Source organism: Plectropomus leopardus, chromosome 9 (genome assembly GCF_026936395.1).
Source record: "Plectropomus leopardus strain MGB_pleo_1.0 chromosome 9, ASM2693639v1, whole genome shotgun sequence".
In the NCBI taxonomy this organism is placed as follows: domain Eukaryota; kingdom Metazoa; phylum Chordata; class Actinopteri; order Perciformes; family Serranidae; genus Plectropomus; species Plectropomus leopardus.
In genome coordinates, this window is record NC_142184.1 from 24,258,194 (window position 1) to 24,281,578 (window position 23,385).

Genomic DNA, 23,385 nt, shown 5'->3' on the forward strand with positions numbered 1-23,385 from the left:
GCTAACGTTAATTGGCTGTGTACTGTTCACTGATGTGGGACTGAGAGACAGGGGGAGGAGAAGAGGCAAGGATTGGGGAGAGTGAGGGGGGGCTAGATGTTCAGAGACGAGCCGTGTGTGTGTGTGTGTGTTTGTGTGGCCTAGATGAACCTCCTGAATTCTGTCTGCAGCTTTGGACCTCCCTGGGAGAGAAGAGGAAAAATGAAAAGGGAAAAAAACAGACCAGGAGGAAATCAAGGACCTAAAAGCAACTGATTTCCTCCTCTCTCATTGATTGTCTTTATTTTGGAGTCTGCTGTGTTTTAACATTGTGTATCAAAAGGATTGCTGTGGATTTTCTTGGGAAACAAAGCAGGAGCTTGCACCATAGGAAAGCTAAACCCAGAGAAAACTGGAATAAGAACAGATGATTTTTTTTTTTTTTATCGGATGCAAGGGAGATCCATCTAATGCACTTTTTTTTCAGTTCAGTGACACTTGTTTCCTCCATTAGAGGGACTGAAACAGCTTCACTGAGAAGGAGTGGGGAAAAACGACTTAATAGTAGCCACAAAAATGCAGAAAGATCAGAAACAAATGGAAAGGAATGTTGTAAAGAATGGATTGGACACAGTGGACACAATGACAAATAATGTGATAATAGATAGAAACTTTATTGAGCAATGTGTGTTCAAATCTAGCCGAAACTATCACTTTGTGAGCAAATGAGTAAAACTGTATCAAACTTTGGAAAATAACAGCTGCTTAATCATTTACAATATTGATTCAAGGATTGGCAATGTTCCCTAATACAGAAATCTGGGGTTTATGTTGACATCAAACTGGACTGCTCAGACACTTTCTAGGTTTTTTTCCAAAGGAAATTAAAGTTTTTGGTGTAACAGCATTACTGCCAATGATAAGGAGAGGATTAATACATTCATTAAATAGACAGGATCTGTTTGACTACCAGAGTTGGGCAGTAATGAAGTGCTTAGTGACATTAATGTGATTACAGTTTCCAGAGTAGTGTACAGGATTACAATTTGATACTCAGAGATTACATTACAGAGTTAATCAAAGCAGGAATGCTCCATTACATTGACATTTTGGGGTAAACTTGTTTGCTGTTTCACCAGGAATTAGATGCAGGGTTGGTATCAGTTTCATCTGTGTGTGTTCAGACTGAGATGGGGATGCAGGGAGGTGGTTGGGCTCTACAAAATGAGGAGAAATATGTTGTTAGCTTGCTTTCTAAGTGAGTTTTTGGGGACTCCCTGAGAGGAACTGCATACTGAGGAGCTCCCCCCAGAACTTCATAACTTCAGCAGAGGTTTTTGGTATTTTTTGCATTTGCATTTGCGCCACCAAAAGGACAGCTGAAGTGATGTACTGTAAACCGCCCAGTGGTCAGTATAGCAATGTAAATCAAAAGCGCGTTGTATCTGTCTGTCCATTTTTCCATGTTTATATGCCTCCACACTGGCGATAGCCATGGCCAGACATTATGTTTTCGTGTTGTCCATCAGTCCCATTCTTGTGAACGTGATATCTCAAGAATGCCTTGATGGAATTTCTTCAAATATAGCTCAAATGGCTGCTTGGAGTTTCGATGGCCAAAGGGCAATGGACGTGACTTAATATCTTAAGAACACAATGGAATTTGTTCAAATTCAAACAAACATCCACTTAAACCTAAAAATAAACTTAGAATTCGGTGGTCAAAGGTCAAGGTCACCTTACAACACATGTTTTTGGCTATAACTCAAGAATTCATAGACTTTTGTGACCACATTTCAAGCAAATGTCTAATGGAATAAAATGATGAAGTATTGATGTTTTATATCCAAAAGGTCAAAGGGCAACTTCACTGTGACATGATAATGTTTTGCAAAAACACTTTTCTACTTTTCTGGACATTGCTCAATGTCATATCTCAGGAACAGGAGGGGAGACATTAGGTCAGATGCTGAGTTGATGACACTTACCTTGGGTGCCCACCTTGAAACTGTGCTGGTTGCATAGATGGTATGTGGTGCCGGGGAAAGTTGTGTGTGAAGCATCCATGTTTTCACTCGCATGGATGTAAACTGTAAGTGCAGCTTGGCGGTAATTCTCGTCTCCAAAGGAAATTAAAGTCCTTAGGGGTCAGTAAGAAGCTTTTAAATATTCTCTAAATGTTGAAATGTGGTCAGTGCCCTGTTTTATGCTGTTGTATGTTGGTGTAACAGCATAACTGCCAAGAGGTATTAAATAGGCAGGATCTTTAATTAGTCTGATTACCAGCATTGGGCAATGGTTAGTTAAAACATATTTTAGCAACTAAAAAATAATCAATATTAGCATAAGTTTACACTATATTGAAAATATTTTCACCACTTTACCTTGCTGTCACACAGCCCTTTCTCACACTCTCTTCAAAGCCACCAGACTCTTTTGACAAAAACAGTAATTTTACCTCACAAAACACAAGTGTTGCCTCAATCAGTTTGTTTTTTATGTGACTTTGGTGGATCCAAACTAACCAATTTAAACACCATGCGGTGATGATTGAATCCATATGACAAGTACCTTTATGCTTGATACACAAGGCGAAGGTAAAAACGCTTTAAAAATCAAATTCTTTACTTTTATAGTAATGGAAAATTGTATGTTTTCCACCCTGTGATGCTGCCATTTTTATTGAAAGTGATTATTTGATGACTTTTCCACCACTGACTCTTAATTAAAGAAAGATTAAAAAGAATATGAAAGTGTGCCTAAACCAACAGAGCATCAAAAGCAGCGGAGAAATACACAAACTGAGCAGCTTCCATCAAACACAAGGCTTAACTCTTTGTTTTTTTGGGGGGGGTCACTCTCCAGGGTTCCTACTGGGCCATAGACACCAATCCTAAAGAAGACACGGTACCCAGCAGGCCAAAGAAGAGGCCACGCTCTGGAGAGAGGGTGAGTACTTTACCCATGTCTTAAAAAATTCTGCTTGAGCTTATTTTAATAACCTTATAATGTGGCAGTTTACCAGTTGGTGTTCCTCGCCACAGACATCTTCAAAGTAAGGAAAGACTTTAAACTCTTGTAATCCAAGGCACAGAACAATCTCACCTTTCCTTTGTAAGTTACCAGTTTCTTAAATTATGTCTTTGTACCACAGTCATCAAAGTGGCGAATGATGTACGTGAGCAGAAAAAAAAGAAAAAAATTGCCAAGGCCTCCCAGCTCATCTGGGTGCGACAGAAATGTTTGTGTGAAAACAGACTTCCAATCTTTTTCCTATTTCAATGTCGTAATGATGCCAGGATAGACCAGCAGGCAAGCAAAGTGACGTTACAGCAAAAATCTGTCATCTCTGTGTGGCTTGATGACACACATTTTGCAATTTCTTGACCAGTGGTTATGGTGCACACTATGGAATAGCTTCGTTCCCCAGGCTGTGAGACTCATCGACTCCAAAAGATGTAGCAGGATTAAAGAGAAATTTTAATTCAATTTTTAAAACATTACTAATAAAGCTACCTTGTACCTTAAAAAAATAATCGTTAAACAGCCCTAAAAATTACCTGTGTGCTTCTGTTTGGGAGAATGTTTAAAGTATTTTCGAGCCATGGGTTTTTAATAGCTAGCTCTATTGGCAGCTATTGCTGCTCTCTGTGATAAAGGTGTGGGTGCAGTCAAGAGAAGAGCCAGCAGTGTTAAGGCCACAATGTAGAGGGTTTCACAGAGGACCGGTTCTTCCAGACCTTAAGGTGTCCTGGGCTACATTCCAGTATCTCTGTCGGCGCCTCATGACAACACTGGTGTGTGTTATCCCATACACTCATGTGTTTTTCTGCACAGAAGCAGATCATGCGGCACACAGTGATGGAGTGGGCATGTGAAACTACAGAAGACTGCCATACCATTGCTGCGGTAGCTTAGCAACATGCCATGACGGCAATGCTAGGAGTGCCAACAAAGTTACGGGAATGTAGCCTCGGACATCCGAAGGTTTGGAGGAGCTGTGAAATCCTCCACATCACGGCCCCCACCACTCCTGATTCGTACTATGGCCATCATTCGGGAGATGAAGTTTGGACCACCGTGTCATTTACTTGTTTCAACACATATGTGTGTGAGGTTATTTGTTGCATTTAAGGTTTTTCACCTACGTAGCATAAGTTACCTACGTGACTGTGGTACAAATAAATCTCTCTTACTGGATATTGTGGTTGTTTGAATGATCTGTATTGTCTATCATACCCGAATAAGATTTGGCTGGACTTTGAATAGGATTTTGTAATTATAACTCTGTAAGGCAAAGACCTCAATTACATCATGCGCCTCTTTCCTTGGCTGGGTAGAACAGGCAGAGTTATCCTTGACACTAGATTTTCTTTGTGCCATTTGATTGATATTGACCCGCTTATTACTAGGCCTCTCCTCCTGCAGAAAGCTAGAAAACATGCCTGAACCCCGTTACCAGCAAATGTGAGATTTTCTATGTGCCATAAAAGGACCAGAGCCTCAATGAAACGATGCCTTTGTTATATGTTGTACATACATGCTTGTGGATTTTCAGTTTTCGAGTTGCCACAGAAACGGCAGTAAGAAGCAACAGAATAGATGTGAGAACAGCGAAGTGGGAATGAAAATTGGTTTTGGGAAATTGATTGACAGCGGCCAAGGCTATAAATATATGTAACCCTGCGTCAACCACGCAGAATGCTGCTGGTGTTCAATCAGCAACCTGAGGATCTGAATACAAAGGCAGTAAGCTCCATGATGTATTGCAGGTCTTGTATCACCTCCGTCTGCCTACATTTCGGTCGTTTCCACTCTGACTGTCTCTGTATGATACAGCAGCGTGCTTCAGCTGATTTGTACAATCATAGCTGCTGTTGGTTTAAAGACTGAAATTTCAGTTCTACTTCCAAATCAAACTATCAGATTCATTACATCATTTTATTAACATTCAACAGATGAAATTCTCTTTTAACCATCATTTAAGAAGAGCCAATAACTCAAACTCTTGCTGCAAAAGATGCTGCTGCATTTGGCAGCACATCAATGCTGCATCCAAAATCACATAAGAACTTCCCACACATGAGTACTATTGCTCAAAATACTGTTGTGTATATAAACTTTAGTATGTTTGATTTTGAACACACTGAGCTGTGATTGCCACGTCACTTCCTTATAGCCTCTTTTCCTGTTGGAGATGCGTAACCATGGTAACCCATGCCAACCCCAGCTCTACCTGCATGTAAAATATCTGACTGCAAGCACGATGAGCCTCTGGAATTCCTGCTTTTTTCTTCATGTCTATAGGAGTAGCATAACTTCTACTAGTAGCTAATTAGTAGCACTTCTACTAAACTTTTACAAAAAGCAGACCACTGGCATGTTTTTCACCAGATTATTCTAAAATTAGCTTAATGTTAAGCCGATGTGTAGCTGGTATAATTTCTTGCCAGTTTTTTGATATTTCAGTCTGGATCTAAACAGTGAAGTGACCGACTGATCGGCCTCCCTGGAGCCACGTCACTAGCATAGCTAACTAAAAGCCCAAACCATGTTGTTCCTTTAACAAAGCTCAGTTATCATGTAATATTTCATCCATCTGTATTGGTACCCCCACCATAATACATCGCAGTTTATTTCCTGAAAGTCATTGACCTCTATGTCTGTTGTGAATGTTGTCATAATTACCACATTGCATTGTGGGATAGTTATGCTGGTGTATTGTCCAATGCAACTGGGAGAAGTTTGCTTAGAATTCTGCCAAAATCTATTAATTTTAACCCAAACCACATTTTACCAAGAAATCTTTTTCTGTCAGAAGATGCCCAAAGCAAACTTATTCCAGCACCATGTTCAGCCTGCTAATTGTGACCAATTAACATACTTAGTGTTGGATAATGATATCGATATTGCTACAATATTGTTGGGTTGACCGCTGGTGCTTTTATAAAATATTTACACAGTTAGATTTCTGATGAATCAGCAGTAATGTGGATGTAATGACAGAGTGGATAAAGGCAAATAAATCAATAAAAACAGAGCCATCTGGTAAGTTTAGAAAATTACATCACTTTACTGTAATGCAGCAAAGTGGCAACCTCCAGGGCTAAGCATGAAGCCAACGCACAAGTGCCAAACACTGCAGTTTCTTAAACTGCCACTTGAGGCTGGCTCAAAAATCACTTAATCCCCGTACACCACAATGTTAAAATGCTTAACTTTACAGCATAAATAAATGTGTTTATAGCCTGGTACAAAACAAATTTTGATCTCTGTAACTAATTTTTCTCTTCATGATAACTGTACGGGGGGGGGGGTTATAAAACTCAGCAGTTTACATTTTGCAATTTAAGTTGCACATAAATAAGGGCGGGTCACTGTCTGACAGGCTGTCTGCAAGTTGTCGCTACAGTCTGTGAGTTAGATCGACCCCTCACTCCTCCACAGCTCAAACCTTTTGTTCAGATATGGCACCAAAAATGTATACTGTAAAATTGAAATTCCCACTCTATACTGTTTTAGGGTATTAAATAACATGCAATTATAGAATTTTAGAAGCAGCTGAAGACCTTAATTTCCTCCTCATGAAAGGTTAAAATGTTTGACGTGACAGCATGTTTTGCAGAAAATACCACAGATAACATAAATACAATATAATAACTAGAATGGAACAGTGTCATGATAACAATTGATAACTTACTATTAGCATCTGGTCTTAATGCTAGGCGTCAGGTAACATGACGACCGTTCCTTCAGCCAAGGTCGAGCAGCCAATTGAGCAACTATTTTAAATCATGGCTTTAATTCCAGTATGCATGTACCATTTGGTTTATAGTAGCACACTGTAGATCTTTGTATCCAGCTGTGTGACCCACTGGGATTTTTCTGAATGTACAACTGACTATGTTTGTTGTTGCATTAAAGAAAACCTGCAGTCTTTCATCATAGTGCAGCACAGCTGGTCAGCTCCCCTTTTTTTCCCTCATTGCTCGTCTCTGTCACTGTTTGTGTATCTTGATCATTATCTTTCTGTGCGTCTGTTTGTCTGCCACTCTTTCCTCTGTCTCTCCCTCTCTGCCTGTATCGCTGCTTTAGCCTCCTCCTCTCCAGGGAACCCAGGCAGGCGTGGAGCGGCAAAGTGCACAATCACAGTTGCTCATTGGAGGAAGAATTGAGGTAAAAGAGAGAGAAATGAGGGAGGGAGGGATGGGGGTTATAAAAGGGGGAACAATTGAAAGAAGTGTGAACGAAAGGATGCAGGAAAAAAAGACATCAAGGTAGAGAGAGCAGAGAGGGAAAATCAAGCTGCAAAGGGGAGAAGGGAAAAAGTAAGAGGAGTAAGATGGAGAGGAGGGAGGAGGGAGAGTATTCTAGGCTTGTGTTCCAGTTAATTACCACAGAAGGCCCCGGGGCTGCCGTTAGACATATTTTCTTCACTGTTTTTTTATTTTTTTATTTTTTTTATTACAAACATTAATTAATTCAGAGCCTTGTCATCTCGTCTTACATGGATGGGCCCTTCGACCCCTTTTCTTACGCCTCACTTGCACCGCTGGCAGACACACTGTGGGCTGTCACATGGGCTAAAGAGAAACAGGGAGGTTTTAAGTGCTAAGATTTATTGCAGCGTTACCGAGAAAAAAAGGTGGGCTAAATATGTCGTAGTGTTTTCATTGGGGTTTTGTTGCACCTAGGCTACACAGTCAAAGTCTTTAAAGTCTCCTGATGACAGCGGCTGTGCAAACGAAAAGATTTGAAGTTGGCAGCGAGGCTAAACGTCAGCTGCATAAATGCATTGTATAAATGTGTAGACAGGCAGTGTACACTTAGTTTAGTAGCTGCGTCTCCGGTGCCCTCAGCATAATCACTCTCTTTCATTTCCTGTATGCCTCTCTGTCTGCCTGTCTGTCTGTCCGTCACCGCTCAATTATCTCTCCACCTATTCTTCCCTTTTGCTCCCCTTCTTCCACAAGCCTTCCTCACTCCTCTCTTCACCTCTCCGTTGTCTTCTTTTTAAGTGCCTCCACCAGGGAGCCGACAACCCGTTTCACTGGGAGTTTATCATAAATTAAAGATTGCATTGTTACCAACCAATCCTCTTACTGTAAGCAGTTTGGGAAAGGCAGGCAAGCTGTCTTGAACCCTGAAAGGAGTCAGACAAGGAGAAAAATATTGTCCTCATTTTTTTTTCTTTTTCCCCCACTTTGCGGGCATCAATTTAGCCCCTCATCGATCTCTGAATAGTTCATCACAACCTCACACTCCGTTAACTGTACTTTAGCTCTTTGTGAGGACAGCAGAAAAATGAACTGCTGCTGAATACATTTTAGACATTTGAATAATGCATGAGGATGGGTTGATTTATCTTATCAAGAGCAAGTGATGTGTCCACTTTTCAGGCTGTTTAAGTGTCCGGCAATTTAAATGAAGTGCGCCTCAACTAGTTGCCATAGTTGGAGCTAGGGGCATGGTGGTGATTCAGGAGGCTCAGTACAGAATCATGAACTTGCAGCGTTCCAAAATTTCTCATAACCTTTGTCACATTTCATTTCCTTCCTCATTTTTACTGTCACTCAAGTCTGCATATTTCCAGTCAGTGGAGAGTTTATTTGAAATACCTCTGCAGATTAATCATTACGCAAAAAAAGGATATATGAGTATAAAGAAAACTAAAAAAGAAAATACTACCAACTCTACTATGTATTGCTTTAAAAAAAACATGCATGCATGGCCACAAAACTGCGATTTCAGGTATACTCGATAAATGTTTGATTAGGCAGGCAGTCACAAAGAGGTATATATATCCTACATTTACAATCCTCCGTAAAGCATTTAAGTCTCTTATTCTGAGGTTTCCAGGCGTGCATGGGAGGATTGACCCAGGTCAACAAATTTCAAATGATACATAGGAGGAAAGCTTACAGTATATACATACTTGCACTATAAATGCTAGACTTTGCCTGGTAGAGCATGAAGTGCTGCAAATGTTATTCTTTTCCCAATATTTCCACTGTCAGCAGCGTCAGTTTCAAGAAGCCACTTTAACCCATGAAATTTCCCCAAAATGGAAAGCCTTTGGATTAAAATATTCCACATTTTCTCCAGTATACCAAAAATCCTGCTGGAATCAAATCCAACTTGGATCATCACAGGCATTTTGTAAACTTGTAGTTAAATTCTGGGGGAAAAAAAGCTGAAGTCTCTCCAATGAAGCTGTGGATCACAGAACTAAATGACAAATTATACCTGCACAGAATCAGGTTTATCTTAAATGATAAACTGAAGCAGTTTTTAAAAATATATATCACTATTTATATATTTTTTTTAACACAAAAATCAAACACAGTGCTGAACAGGCAGGTGAAACGTGTATTTCGATGAGTATATCCCCCTTTTTCTTTCTCCGCTCTCCTCCTTTTCTCTCTCTCTTTCTTGCTTTTATTTTACATCATTTTTAGATAAGTGAAACATTTGCAACAGTTCCCTGTTTTGAGCAAGTACAGAACATGTTTTTTTGCACAAATGCTTCTGATAAAAATATGAAATAAAAACTTTTTCTTTGTTTGGTATTTACACCTGTGCTTTTCTCCTCTGACATGTCAAAATGTCTGCTGTAAAAAAAAAAATCTGTTGCTGGTGATCCACTGGAAGAACAGATTAATTTGGTGTCTCTATTTTCGTTTTCCACCCTCTGTCCTCCAATTTCAGGCATCAACCCCTTACAGTCTGGAGTCCGAGTCTCTGAGGATGGACTGCATTATGTCAGGAGGAGCGTCCCCGACTCTGGCCATCAATGCTGTAACCAACAAGGTAAGAAACCAGCTACTCACTTAGAAAAGTTTGGTTTCACCAGTTGTTACTTAAAATGAAATACAGCAACAGGTCAGGTATCAAATATTTATTCCACAAGACACATATCTCAGAGTGCAGTACATGTTGTTTCCTCTTATCTAGAACTATCTACCATTCAGTTGTGGTCAGAATGAAATTCCCGACCTGCTTGCATTTGAACCACTGAGTTGGGAAAAATACGGATTGATGTTAAGTGTTTGACTTCTTATGGCCACCAGAAACTTTTGGTTGTAACAACTGTTACTGTGTTGGTATGATTTTAAAAGTATTACATATTTGCTTACTGTTGCCTGTAGAGGTGCAGCAATTAGTTGATTCATTTCCTGCTTTCAGCCTCTCAGATGTGATGATGTGGTGCTTTTCTTTGCTGTAGTCTTTGGGTTTTGTGCTGTTCTACTTTTTTTCTTTTTTTTAAAGGCATTTGGAATACATCCCCTCTGGGTCCTGGAAGTTTTTTTTAGTATTTTTGGTTATTTCCTGACATTTTATAGACCAAACACATCAATCAAACAAGAAAATAATCGACAGATGAATTAATAATGAAAATAGTCATTAATAATCATTAGTTGCAGTTAAATGTGTGGGAAGTCACATCAAGGGGGACCTATTATGCTCAGTTTTAGGTTAATATTTGTATCTCTTGTTTCTGCTAAAACATGTTTACATGCTTTAATATTCAAAAAACATTTCCTCAAACTTACTGTGAAAATATGACGGAAAATAAGGAAAAGCATAATAGGTCACCTTTAACTGACATTTCACTTTTAGAAACTGTGGTTTGAGAAATTAGGCCCAACTTCAAGTCGTAACTCCGATGTTAAATGGTAGTTTTTCTAAGCTGGAAGTAGAAAAGACAGTTGCAACGCAAGTTATAAATTAGATCTTTATTTAGTGCAGTAGACTGTTTAAGAAATAAAAAACAGTATGGTTCTTAGTTTGTTATCATATTTTCAGGGAAGTAGCAACAGTTATTTACATATTGACACAAGTTCATAAGAACTCAGTACAGATGCTGATATTAGCTTCCTAGCTGATTAAAAACTCTTGAAGTTTATGGATGACTGTGAGTCTGAGTCACATCTTTCAGAAATGTATAACAACCTCTGTGTGCTCCTTTATTTTAGATGACAGGGATTTCTGACATGAGTGGGTGAGCCATGACTCGATGACTTGTACTCATCATATTATGTGTAACTTACAGAACTTTTAAGTAGTACAAATAGTTAAGAAACATGCTGCTCAGTGGCCGTTTATGTCTAATGAATATTTATTCTCTAATGACGTGTAATGATGATTTTTGACAAATGAATTAGTCAAGACGATGTAGTCATTTGTACTTGCTGCTGAGAAAGAATGTGTCAAAGTTTGTCAAGGCTATAAATAATACTAACTGGATATATGACATACTTGACTGAGAGCTGCTGCAGAAGCAGGCTCTGTTTTTCTCTTTCACCATCAGTGGCTGTTTTATAGGTCCTCACTTTCACACACACACACACACACACACAGACACACACACACACACAGACACACACACATACACACACACGCTGACAAAAAAGCTGAACTGGGTGTGACCATCTGTATGAGGGTCAGAGATCAAGCAGCAACTGGGACCTCTGACGCCTGTCTGATCTGCCACACGCGCACACACACACACACACACACACACACACACACACACACACACACACACACACACACACACACACACACACACACACACACAGAAAGATGATGTGTGGTACGTGACCTTTTCGTCTGACCCTGACCAAAGAGAAAATTTGTCCCACAGCAGCAGCTCACATAACTCTTGAGTGTTTGGTCTGGACGTGATGTGAACGTCTGGACTTGACAGCTTATTCCAGTTTTCCATTTTGCTCTTTGCTCACACATCTTGACTTCTCATACTTTCCAGAAATTGTCAATATGAAACACTTAAATCACAGATCTTTTAACACTTTCGGAAATCTAATATTATTTGAATAACTTTTAATGTATTTTCCAAGTGTCACTTTATAAAACAATTAGCATTCATGTACTAAAAATATAGATCAACTGCTGATTCCTGCTAAAAGTAAAAATTTGTGTAAAGTGTAAAAATAGGTGAAAAAAAGACATTAGATTTTTTGTTTTAGTTGTTGTAATGCACATCTTGGCAACAATAGGCTGAAGTGCCACTGTCCCATGTACAAAATAGGACCAAAACAAATCATGTTTTTTCCTGGGTTTGATTTTATTCCTCCATGCAATCTGAACAATATGTGCATGAATGCATATGCAACATTACTGTCATGTTTTTCTTTTGACTTGTTTTTCTTTTTCTTTTTACTGTATTTTATTCAGCACTAATCTGCCATTAGTGTGAACAGAAGGATGAAGTGAAAAGGCCTGAAAGATAGATAAACTAATAGACTTCATGCTCAAATGATTGCTAAAGTTGTATTATAAAGCATATTTGCCTGATCGTACTCACCATGGGTGCCATTAATTTTGAAGCAAATATAGTAAGTATAGTATTGTATAATATAGTAAATAGATCATGTATGTGGGATATCTTAATCTTCTCGAAAATCAACTACTATATGAAGAGGCATATTAACCAGAGATCTTGTGGTAGAAACCATTGTTTTAACAGTATAAGGTGGTCTTGTGTCGATATGCTGGGCGCCTTAAAACAAGCATAGTAAATCTCTCTCTCTTTCTCTCTTTCTCTCTCTCTCTCTCTGTTGGAGTTAGGTCAAACGAATGATTTTTAATTGATATGTTATAGCCTCATTTTTATAAGAGTGATATTGGTCATATATCATACTGGTTTAAATAAACATGTTTTTCCTGCTTTGCTGAAAAAGAGTTTTGTTAGTACTATTACATTTGGCTTCATTATAATTTGAACAATGCTGTTAATGACATTAATTAGCATCTCTGTAAAAGTTCAGTTTTGTTACATCAACAGACATAAAGAGTCTTAAAAATGTGACAAGAAGAAGCAAGAGGTGAGCAGCATTAAAAGCTAAAGAAATGAGCATGAAGAGATTATTGTTTCCCCGGACAGTTTTTTGTGTCACACAGGAAACAATAACAAAAACAGTTAGTTTGCCTCATGCATGTCAGTTTTCACTAATCCTGTTTTACTCAAGGGGAGACCAAAACCTGACTCGTCTTAGTCATCACTATACATTTAAAAAAAAAAAAAAAAAAAAAGGTTCAGAGCAGGGAGAGGAAGACCTTGATGGTAATGATGCTGATGCCAACGTCAGTGATATCCACCCACATCCAGACAGGTGGCGTCCTGCAGGCGCAGCAGTGCATCAGAGCCTCTTCAATAACACATTTGCTCTCTAATATTCTGTTTGCATTGGAGAGTGCCTGTGCTTCTGAAAGAGACATTCCTATAATATGATACGAGGAGCTTAGGATAACAAAAAATATTTTGCTTGAGAGAGATCGTTAAAGTCGTCATTATTTCAAGATATTGTAATGTTTTTACTTAAATTCCTAAATTCCTGGGTCTAAAAAAACAAAAAATCAAAAGTTGAAACCTTTTTAGAGACATCATGGGGTGTTTGGTCATTATCAGGTTCTCCTTCTTTTCTAATGCATAGACATAAACTTAAATTGCTCTCGTAAACCACGTAATTATTTCCTTGTTACTACAGTAACACAGCAAGGAGAATTACAGGTTTGCTCAGATGTCTGCACAAACACCAAAACAGAAAACGTTCAGGGTTAACACTTAAAAGCCGACTTCTGAAAACGCTCCTTTTTTTTCCTGCTACAAGATGCTCTACAGGGGAGAGCACCGCCCCAGAGAGCCTTTACTGTTGTCTCACCCGAAGGCTATAATTTCACATTTGTCTATACAATTAAATGTAGCCTGGAGCTAATGCCGGCGCTCTGCTTCACAAGTACTGACAGTCAAACAAAACAAGAGGAACACGATTCAACATAATCCTGAGGCATTTCTTTTTTGAAAGCTTTGTGATCTGTCACCACACGACGATATACAGCACACTTCCTCTGAAGCGCAACTTGTGTCTTCATCGGTGCCAAACTCTCAGACAGCAAAGTCATTTCTGAAGTCAGTGGTTTCTGGGTCAAGACTTTTAATCAAAATCACTGTGTTCAAGGAAGAAAAAATAATCATCATTAGTTTAGGTTCTGTGCTGCAGCAGCAAGATTAATTTGCATATACCAGCACTTAAATTACCATATTTCCTCACGAGTTGTCTCATAAGTTAATGGTGCATGGATAACTTCTTGAGGTGTTCACTTTGGGCTGGACGTGAGTCGGCAAATAGACAAAATGCAGTGAGAGTAACAAAGTGGGCAACAATAAAATCATGAATCGCTGCTTTTAAAGGATTTCACATGATGCACTGCCTCAACGTTTTGGCCCTCTATAATTGCCTTTATTGTCCAATTAACATAGATCCGGTGTGTGTGTGTTTTTAGGTAAGCCTGTACAACCCGGAGGCCGAGGGCAGTGAGAGTCCGGGGAGTCTGGGCAGCCTGAGCAACAGTCTTTCAGAGCAGAGTTTGGCGTCCGTCAACCTTAACAACCTGAGCACTGCCGTCAGCAGCGGCAGCAGCAACGTCCACAGCTACACGCCAGTAAGTCCTCTTCTTTTTCCTGGGAGACAGTCTAATGATTACTGTAGGAGAATTTCTCTTTTCTTATGTCTGTCTGCACAAGGACAAGAGCTGCCCTGACGTGGCTGCAGACTCGTGTCTAAGGACACTTCAGTAGAGCCGCTGCTTTCTCCCACTTCTGCTTTTTTCTTTCTTTTTTGTATCTGGAACTGGCAAATTATAAACCACCAGCATTCAAACTAAAAATGATTTTTATGATAGGCTTCCGTGTTCACTTGATTCTCACATAATCTGGATGATTCAGCCACTGGTCCAGACACTCTCAGTCAGTACAGAAGGTGTCTGCTGCACACTTAGCAGACTGAGGAGGTGGTAACCAGCTAGCGACATGTACGCTGGATCTACAGTACACCGCTGAAACTCTCATTTTCAGTTTCATGTTCAGACTTTGCAAGCAGATATCTTGTCAGCATTCTTATTATTTCTTTTACAGATTGTGCTTAGAGTTAAGCAGATGGCATGAACAGATTTTCGTATGTCTTTTTAACCTGCAAAAACCATAAGTTTCAGTCGTGCTCTCTTTCTACAGTGTGTCCAAAGTTTCTTAAATCCAATTTTGGAAGTATTAGGTATTAAAAGTCATTAAATAGTCTTAAATTTAAATTTGTGTGGTCTTCATTGCCTTAGTCATTTTTATCTAATTTAATTTATTCCTCTTTTAATTTCTTTTTGTCAAAATGAGTCAAGCTCATCTGTGTTGTCTTCCACATTTTTGATATTACTAATCTTATTGTAACACTTGTAACATCGTGTTTATACTCGGCCTGGGCTGTTGGGAAAATGTAGATTAACATTACTTACCTACTATATTCCTACAGGAAACTGTCCTCTGCATAGGACCACATATAGCCTACTACTTTTATACACACCTGCAGTGCTTGAAAAAGAAAAAGATGATTAGTCTAAAAATAAGCCTTAAATGGAGTTTAAAATTATCCTGAAAAGGTCTTAAAAAGCATTCACCCTGTACTAAATAGTTCAAACTTTTAGCAAAATAGCCCTTTTTTTTATTATTTACATAAAGAGTCAAACAAGCCGTCAAAAAGGCAATTTCCGTCAGTGTTTCCCATATAGAGAATTTATTTGCGCTCCCTCAAACAAATCAAATTGCCCCCACCCATAATGATTTTTGCATTTATCATTTTTTCTTCTTCTCAGAAGTTTGGAAATGCAACTGAAAGTGCAGATTGATTGAAAACTCTGCTGCTTGTTGTTGAATGTTGCATTCATATATACACTGATTATTTCGCATGTGAAGTGAATTTTTGTTTTCCAGCCGGCTGTATCAATCCTGTTTGCAGTCCCTTTACGCCCCTCAGGGTCGACCAGCACAAATAAATTCCAAACCTGTGGGAAATGGCTGCTATGCTTTGATAGAAGTGCCTCTACCGTGCAGAATAAAACAGCAGGAAACATCAGCCGTCCCTTTGTGTCGACAGCTCACCTTTCTCGTCTCTGATGCATATAAATGATGCCTGACCACTCCGGTATTAACGAATTTGAGACAAGGGGGCTAAATTGTCTACAATTAAAAGCAGACTCATTCTGTTAGCCAGCAATTAAACACTTAGCTTGTCCTGTCTCTGTGCCATTTACTGCACACACACAGAGACACACACAGAGTGAGGTTTATTTAAATCAAGGCCGTCCCATGTCATCTGCTGTTATGGTGCCCACGGTCTTGGCCCGTGTAAAGTACACTCCAGACTTGGCAGGCCACAGATACGCTGAGACGTATCTGGCCAGATTTTACACTGGCTGTTTAAATGATTCCTCATCTTTTATAAAATAAGGTCCTTCGGCTATTTGAATCGATTAGTCTCAACCAGTGAGTGTGTGTGACATGATAATAAGTTGCCTTTTCATGAAAGAGGCACTAGATTAGCCAGCTCTCCTGTCTAAACTGTCCCATGCTGAGTGATTTTCGATTTAGATCAAAATATTTTAGGAAAGCAACAAACAGGCTGTCACCAGCTGATCAGATGCAGAAAACATGGCAGGAACAGGAGTCTGTGACATCAGAAAGGCTTTTGACAAAAGAAATAACACTAAACTGAATTTTGAATTTGATATGAATTTGATTTGAATTTGACACAGGTTAAGATGCAAACAGGTTTTACTTATTTTGGCAGCTGGACAATCCTTATATATAGAATATCAAAGAAATCAGTATTTTACATTCAGTCATCCCCATTATTGGATTTTCTTGCTTATAGTGCTTAAATAACCAGAGATAGATAGATAGATAGGTACTTTATTGATCCCGAGGGAAATTTAAGTAACCAGCAGCATATTAAACATACAGAATAGAATATAGACCAATAAATATATAAGCAATATATACAGAGAAAAAGAGAGATGCAGAATATGCATTGGATGCATTTCACTGCACACTAAATAAATGAAGGGATAAATAAGCTGATACATGTATACATAAATACAAACTTATAAATATGCACATCCATACAACAGCAGACTTTTACAAGACTAATCATGTAAACACCAAGAATTGTAAATCATTTACATTTAATGTGGGTTCAGTGTTTGAAACATCCTCTTAGGGATCGGCAATATCTTTTATCAGAGTATAGGTCTGTGTAATTTTAGCTCATTTTTCGATGGTTTAGAGGGACCATACTGTACCTCTTCATATATGAGAACTATATAACTAGATAACTATTTACAGCTTCACTGTCCTCCTACATGTTTGCCAAATCACATTACTTTGTGAGGCGGCTGGATTTGCAAAATCGCGCAAGAATTGCGAGAGCAGACGAGAATCATCAGGTCTCGAGAGAATACAGCCCTAATTTGCTACAAAGCCTGCCCCGAAAAAGCTTCCACAGGAGAAGCGGGTGGTAAGTGTCTACCTGCGGACACATTTGCCTGAAGTCAGTCTGTCAGGTACTTTGGCCCAGAGCAAGATCTCTTAACAATTGCAGAGCAGATTCCCTTTAAATTGGAACGGTATTATCATGGTCCCAAGAGGATGAATAAGAAAGATTTTAGTGATCTCCACATTATTCCTCTCGAGCCACTAGCAATTAAAATGCCCCTTTGATCAACACTTGATTTTCTCGAAAACGTGTTTGCATTTTCTGGTTTTCAGCTGAAACATGATTTATACCCCATGCCATCATATCAATAGCACACAGGTAGAAATGAAGAAAATAAGAATAGTAGAAATGCAATAGTGCCATCTGTTCATTCTAAATAGAGAAATTTCTCAGCTGACTTCCCGCCTCCCTCATCTTGATATTACACACAGACGCTTTCCTTCATATTGTCCTGCATACAGACACACTATTGATTTGTGTAGTGGTATACAATAGTCACATCAACTTCAACATTTTATAATAGTATACAATGGTGCATGAAGTTAAAGCACTAAGATTGAAAAAAAGACACTTATGAGTCCATTAGAATGAGTTTTAGATATTTGTGGTCCCCAGATGACAAATCCTGCAGTTTGTATCGTTCCCACAACAGTTTTGAACTGCCTGCATCAGGCCAGAACCTCTTTTTACACAAGAAACATCAAAATATAAAGGACAGCAGCTATAACATTTATCTTGCACATTAATGCTGTCCAGAGGATAAGCCCCGCCTTTCCATTCTTTTATCTTCCCTCTTGTGTCATTGATAATTTCTCCTGAGTATATTCATGTTCCCGGGGGATCAACTTTTTAGGAGGAAAAATGTGCTTGAAATGCTGCCGTATTCCTTTGCATATACTTAATTGTAATCTGTTTTATTCGATACTTCTCAATGCTGTTGCAACAGCTTTGATTTCCAATTTGTATTGTCATTAAAGTTCAGTCAAATCTAATTATTGGGATTTTTGATAGACTTGTAGTTGGGTTTGACGTGTTTGCCAATGTTTGTGTCTGTTCCTTTAAACCAAATATAATACAATTTTAAAGGCCAGTCTCGGCCCACAAACATTTGGTCCAAAATTACAGGCACGTTGAAAAATCCTAACTCTTCATTATTTTTCCCTTGTAACAGCTGCTCACCTTTTTACCATCAATCACTTCCCCCTCACTCACCTCCCACCTGCATTAGCAAAGGTCAGTGCAATCTCATCTCGTTAACCTCTCATTTCTAGAGGCCATCCTTTGTTTTCCTCCTCCCTGCATCGCCTCCTCCACCGCTCGCCCTCCTCCTCCATCGCTGCAGACCTCATCTGCGGTCTAGTCCAGGGGGATCAGGGTTAGTTCTGCCTCATTACCTGGCGCAGGTGATACCCCCCTAACTGACGGTGATTACTGGTGGCATCACTGGCAGAAATCTCAGAGGCACCAAGAAAGTTGATGGAGAGGCTGCCATTACTGGGTGGAGGTAGATGTGTGGAGGATGTGTCATGCTAAGTTGGCTTATATTTGCGGAGGCACACTGATCACAGCGAATTGCCTGTGTTTGCTGGGTGGATGGTGAGGAAGATGACAGCTGGGATGAGATGATTGAGGGTAGGGGAAGACAGGCTGTATTCACAATATGAGATAGAAAATTTGAAGCAGTGGATTTTGTTTTTGTGTGTTCATATGAAAAGAAATGAGAGCCAGCAGAGATTTCTTTTTAATTGCGTGAAATTGAATTTGGTATGATCATCATAGTGAATTAAAAAGAAATGATTTGTAGAAAGGATTGATGTGAAAATTGAATTTGAATGGCACAATTGGAAAATAAATTAAATTCCTCAAAACCAAATGTGATAATTATTGAATGTTACATTTTTATCTGTTTTACCGTGCTGCTCTCCTGATTAAAATTTAGGTTACTCTATTTAGTAGAAACACATTGTTTTTCAGTGTGTTGACTGACAGGTATCACCATACACGAATGCTGGCATCAGAACACTGAAGTCACAAATTTGGACTATCGTTCCGCGCAGGCTGCAGGCATTGTGTTTTCAGGTTGTCCTTCTGTACATCCCATTCTCACGAACAAAAAATCTCAAGAACGCCTTGAAGAAATTTCTTCAAATGAGGTACAAACATCCACTTGGTCTCAATGATGAACTGATTTGATTTTGGCGGTCATAAGTCAAAGGTCAAGGTCATCGTGACCTCTTCTCTCTCATTCTTTTGAAAGTGATATCTCAAGAACATTTTGAGGGATTTTTCTCAAATTTGGCAAGTCATCTTATTGGACTCAAAGATAAACTGATTAGAATTTGGTGGTTAAAGATCAAGGTCATCATGACCTTGCATCTTTCTCACACGATATTTCAAGAAGGCCTTGAGAGAAATTCCTCAAGTTGGGCACAAATGTCTACTTGGTCTCAACTATGAACTGATTAGATTTTGGTGGTCAAAGGTCAAGGTCACTATGACATCACAAAACATGCTTTTAGCCATAACTCATGAATTCATTTGCCAAATATTTAAAAACAATTCACACAGATGTCGGATAGGAGATATTGAAGAAGTGATAACATTTTATATTCAGAAGGTCAAAGGTCAGCTTCACGGTGACATCTTAATGTTCTGCAAAAACACTTTTATGGCCATAATTCAACTTGATAACTTATCCCCATTATCAGCATTAATTTCTTGTTTTATTTTTTACTCTGTTTTCAGATCTCACTTGCAAATGAGATCTTGATCTCCATGCGATGTCCTGTTAAAGTATAAATTAGTGGCCTCACAATGGCCAGACTTTTCAGATACCAAAAACACTGTTTTATAACAGTGTTTTATAAAAACATTTTATAACACAGCAGCATTTTTAAACAATTGTGGAGTCATTAGAACAGCAGCATTTACAATAATGTATAATATATATATAAATTGAGCCTCAGTGTAGTTCAGGTAGGCACAGACATTGTTATAGTTACATATTCCATACAATTTTACTGTAAATGTCCTTGTCCTTTCTCCAACACTCGGCAGTCCATATAAACATTTGCCGCTCGTTAAATCTGCATACAAAGCTGCCGCACTACTAACTGCCTTTAGCAGTTTAACTCCTTCCACCTCCACAGCCTCCACCTACATTTAGGTGTTTCTCATGTATTTTAAATACAGTCTCTGTTCATATTCATGAAGTTTTGTATATCTCAGGCTCTGTCTTAGGGGTTGAGCTCAGGGACAGACTGTGTCAAGCTTGCAGAGATTTGTTTCAAAACACCACTTGAGCAGAAACACTGTGCCAAACTAAAATGTGTATTAATGTTGCAATAAATGATGAAAACCTTGACTCGATGTCATGATTAAACAGTAACCTGCCAGGAATGTGCACTTAGTAATATTTTATCTATCAGTGTGGTGCTTTAATGGATGGTGTCACATTTGTTTTGATAAAACTTGAACAAAGATCAACTTTTTAGCTCAATGATCTTGTGTTTTTTTCCGGCCCCAACACTTGTGCCAGGACTCCCAATATACAATTCAATAGTAGTCTCATTGAAATTAATGGAGGATGTTTTTTGATGGTGATGTTGGTTTGACCGCAGCCTTTACGCTTTCAGCTGCTGTGTAAATTCATGCCTTTGATGTATTTTTCTGTCTGTCTTGAAGGTGAACAGCCACTCAGAGCCTTCGTCCCAGTCCCTGAGCCTCCAGCAGCCCGCCCAGCCACCGCCGCCTCCCCCACCTCCCCCACAGCCCCAGTACGGTTTGCCCGTCCCAGAGTCGCGGGACAAGCAGCTCTGTTTCTCGGACTTTGAGGACCTCAGCGCTTCTTTCCGCAGTCTTTACAAGTGCGTCTTTGAGCAGTCCTTCTCACAGCAAGGTAGGTGTTGACCCTTTGCATGTGGATTAGTGTGTTGCTGTTCATGTGTGCCTGTCCTACATCTTAATTGACACATTTATTCACAGAAATAAACCCCTGTAAACCTCAGTGCCAGGCTTCATGCACATAATTAACTGTCAAGCTTAAGCTCCTAATGAAATCGAAAGAATTTAGTATTGTGTTCATAGCAGCAAAAGCATTCCAGTATTAACCTCCACCAGACGCTACTCCTACTCCATTGTATTTTAATAAACAAACAATCTGTTGTTCCGCATATCTGCATTTTACGGCTCGCTCAGTCAAATGAGTAAAGGCAATTAAGAGGAAGAATTCAACAGAAGGAGAAAAAAACTCACCAACACATCTGCAGTCGAGCAGAGCAAAGGGTTCTGCAGCTTTGATAGCAGCTAATTAGATTGGTTCTAAAGTTTGTGAAGCATCTTGCTAATTGCTTCCTGAAGCTTTCAGGTCACCAGGCCGCCTTCCACTTCGACCCCCCACCATCCTCCGCCACCCTCCTATCACCTTCCTCCTCTGGCTTCCTTCTCCCCACACACATCCACGTTTTGTAACTGAGGAGATTGATGCGCTCTGTTTAGCTCCGCAACTGCCGTCTGCATTCACCCTCTGACAAGGTCCCCTACCATTTGTGGTCAGAGGTGCACTCACAGAAAAAATAAGACAATGAGAATACTAGTTGGAAGAAGAAGAAAAAGACAGACACCTAGAAAATGAAGATGAAAATGGATTTAGCGCTTCGTTGAAAGGGTCCCTTAAGTGTGAGGCTTAGCAGGAAACAGTGTCAGCAGTCATTGTATTTGAGAATTTGAGTCACAGTGAGTCACCCAGACAGCGCAGCTCATCGTCTCCTTTGAAAAACCACACTGAGTCCAAGACCACACACCAAACTGTAAGTGACTCAGGTGATGTCGCAATCATGTCCCAACAGATCTTCATCCTCATAAATTACAGGTCAAACAACAGCGACAAAATAAACCTCAAATTAAAGTGGAAGTAGACGAGTGTTTTTGCTTAAACTGATCATTACGCAGTAAATGTTGATCGCACAATGTAATGGCTGTAGAATAATGACATCATCTTTGCTTGGGTTGATTCCCTATAAGAGAACACACACATGCCACGCCTTTAACTACCTGGAAAACGCGAGGTCAGGTGCGCGGCGCTACTGTGGTGTCCACTATGGTGTCCACTCTGTGCCAACTTTCATGAGCACGGAGGCAGGTTGAGTCGGAGGTTGCTAAGCAACCGTAACCAGCGGCATATCATAGCCCTCTTAACAGAAATCCTGAGTGCCAAGCTGATCTTCGTCCAGGTGTTTCTTTAGTGTGAATTGGGCCTAAAATATAGTCCATGGGGGAGATGTTAAGCTCAGGTTATCACTGCATTAAAATGTTAAACTTCTCGTCCTGATATTTACAGATGAAAGGAGCGATATCTGCTGGCTGTGATGTGTGGTTGTTCCTTGTCACCTAACATCACCTAACATGCAGTGCACACTGCTACGTTCCAAAAGTTGAACTCTGTTTATCTCATGTTGATAACCAGCACTAACAATTGCAATAGTGCTGTCAGAGCTAACAATTTTAAACAAGGGGAAATCTGAGGGTGGGTGTGTCTTTGACAACGACACCTCAGTATTAGTGGTAAACACAGTATGAGTGCAGAGCACTCTCATGCACCGAAATGCCCAGCACGTCTAACACAACATAGAACAGAGAAACTCAGATTACAACACACAGAAGGAGCGGGATTTCAGTCTCTGCTTATTACGCCTTTACTTCACAACATCTCTACATAGGTTTGCTGCTATATTAATGCTCTGAATGTCACATACAGCTGCTTTGAAAGACAGATATTAGAGTGATTATTTGTTGGTCTTTTATGGAAAGCATTCCAGTTGTCTTTGTAACAATGGCATCAATAATAATCCCAACTTTGAAATGCTAAAGTGTGGGTGTGGGACAGTTAAAAATTTGTTTTCACTTTAATGGGACAGGGCTTGAAATCATCAGATGGAGCAATGTGCAAAGCCAGGCGTAAAAACAGTTCATTTTACAATCGCTTTAAGCAAGGTTTACTTTATGTCACAATAAAATGCATCCATCCATCCAGTTTTTTCCGCTTATCCGGGGCCGGGTCGCAGGG

General features: G+C 39.5%; 1 protein-coding gene across 6 annotated transcripts in view; it reads left to right on the forward strand.

Moving 5' to 3' along the window:
- Positions 1-23,385, forward strand: part of LOC121947426 (forkhead box protein J3-like) — an 83,066-nt gene that overhangs the window by 45,037 nt on the left and 14,644 nt on the right. For 4 of the 6 annotated variants that reach the window (XM_088082303.1, XM_088082305.1, XM_088082304.1 and 1 more), the window contains 5 exons: positions 2,845-2,928; positions 7,075-7,155; positions 9,688-9,789; positions 14,287-14,445; positions 21,006-21,219. In XM_088082303.1, coding sequence (XP_087938429.1) covers positions 2,845-2,928; positions 7,075-7,155; positions 9,688-9,789; positions 14,287-14,445; positions 21,006-21,219 — 640 coding nt within the window. The remainder of the gene's footprint in view (positions 1-2,844; positions 2,929-7,074; positions 7,156-9,687; positions 9,790-14,286; positions 14,446-21,005; positions 21,220-23,385) is intronic. The other 2 variants (XM_088082306.1, XM_088082307.1) reach the window with 1 other exon arrangement.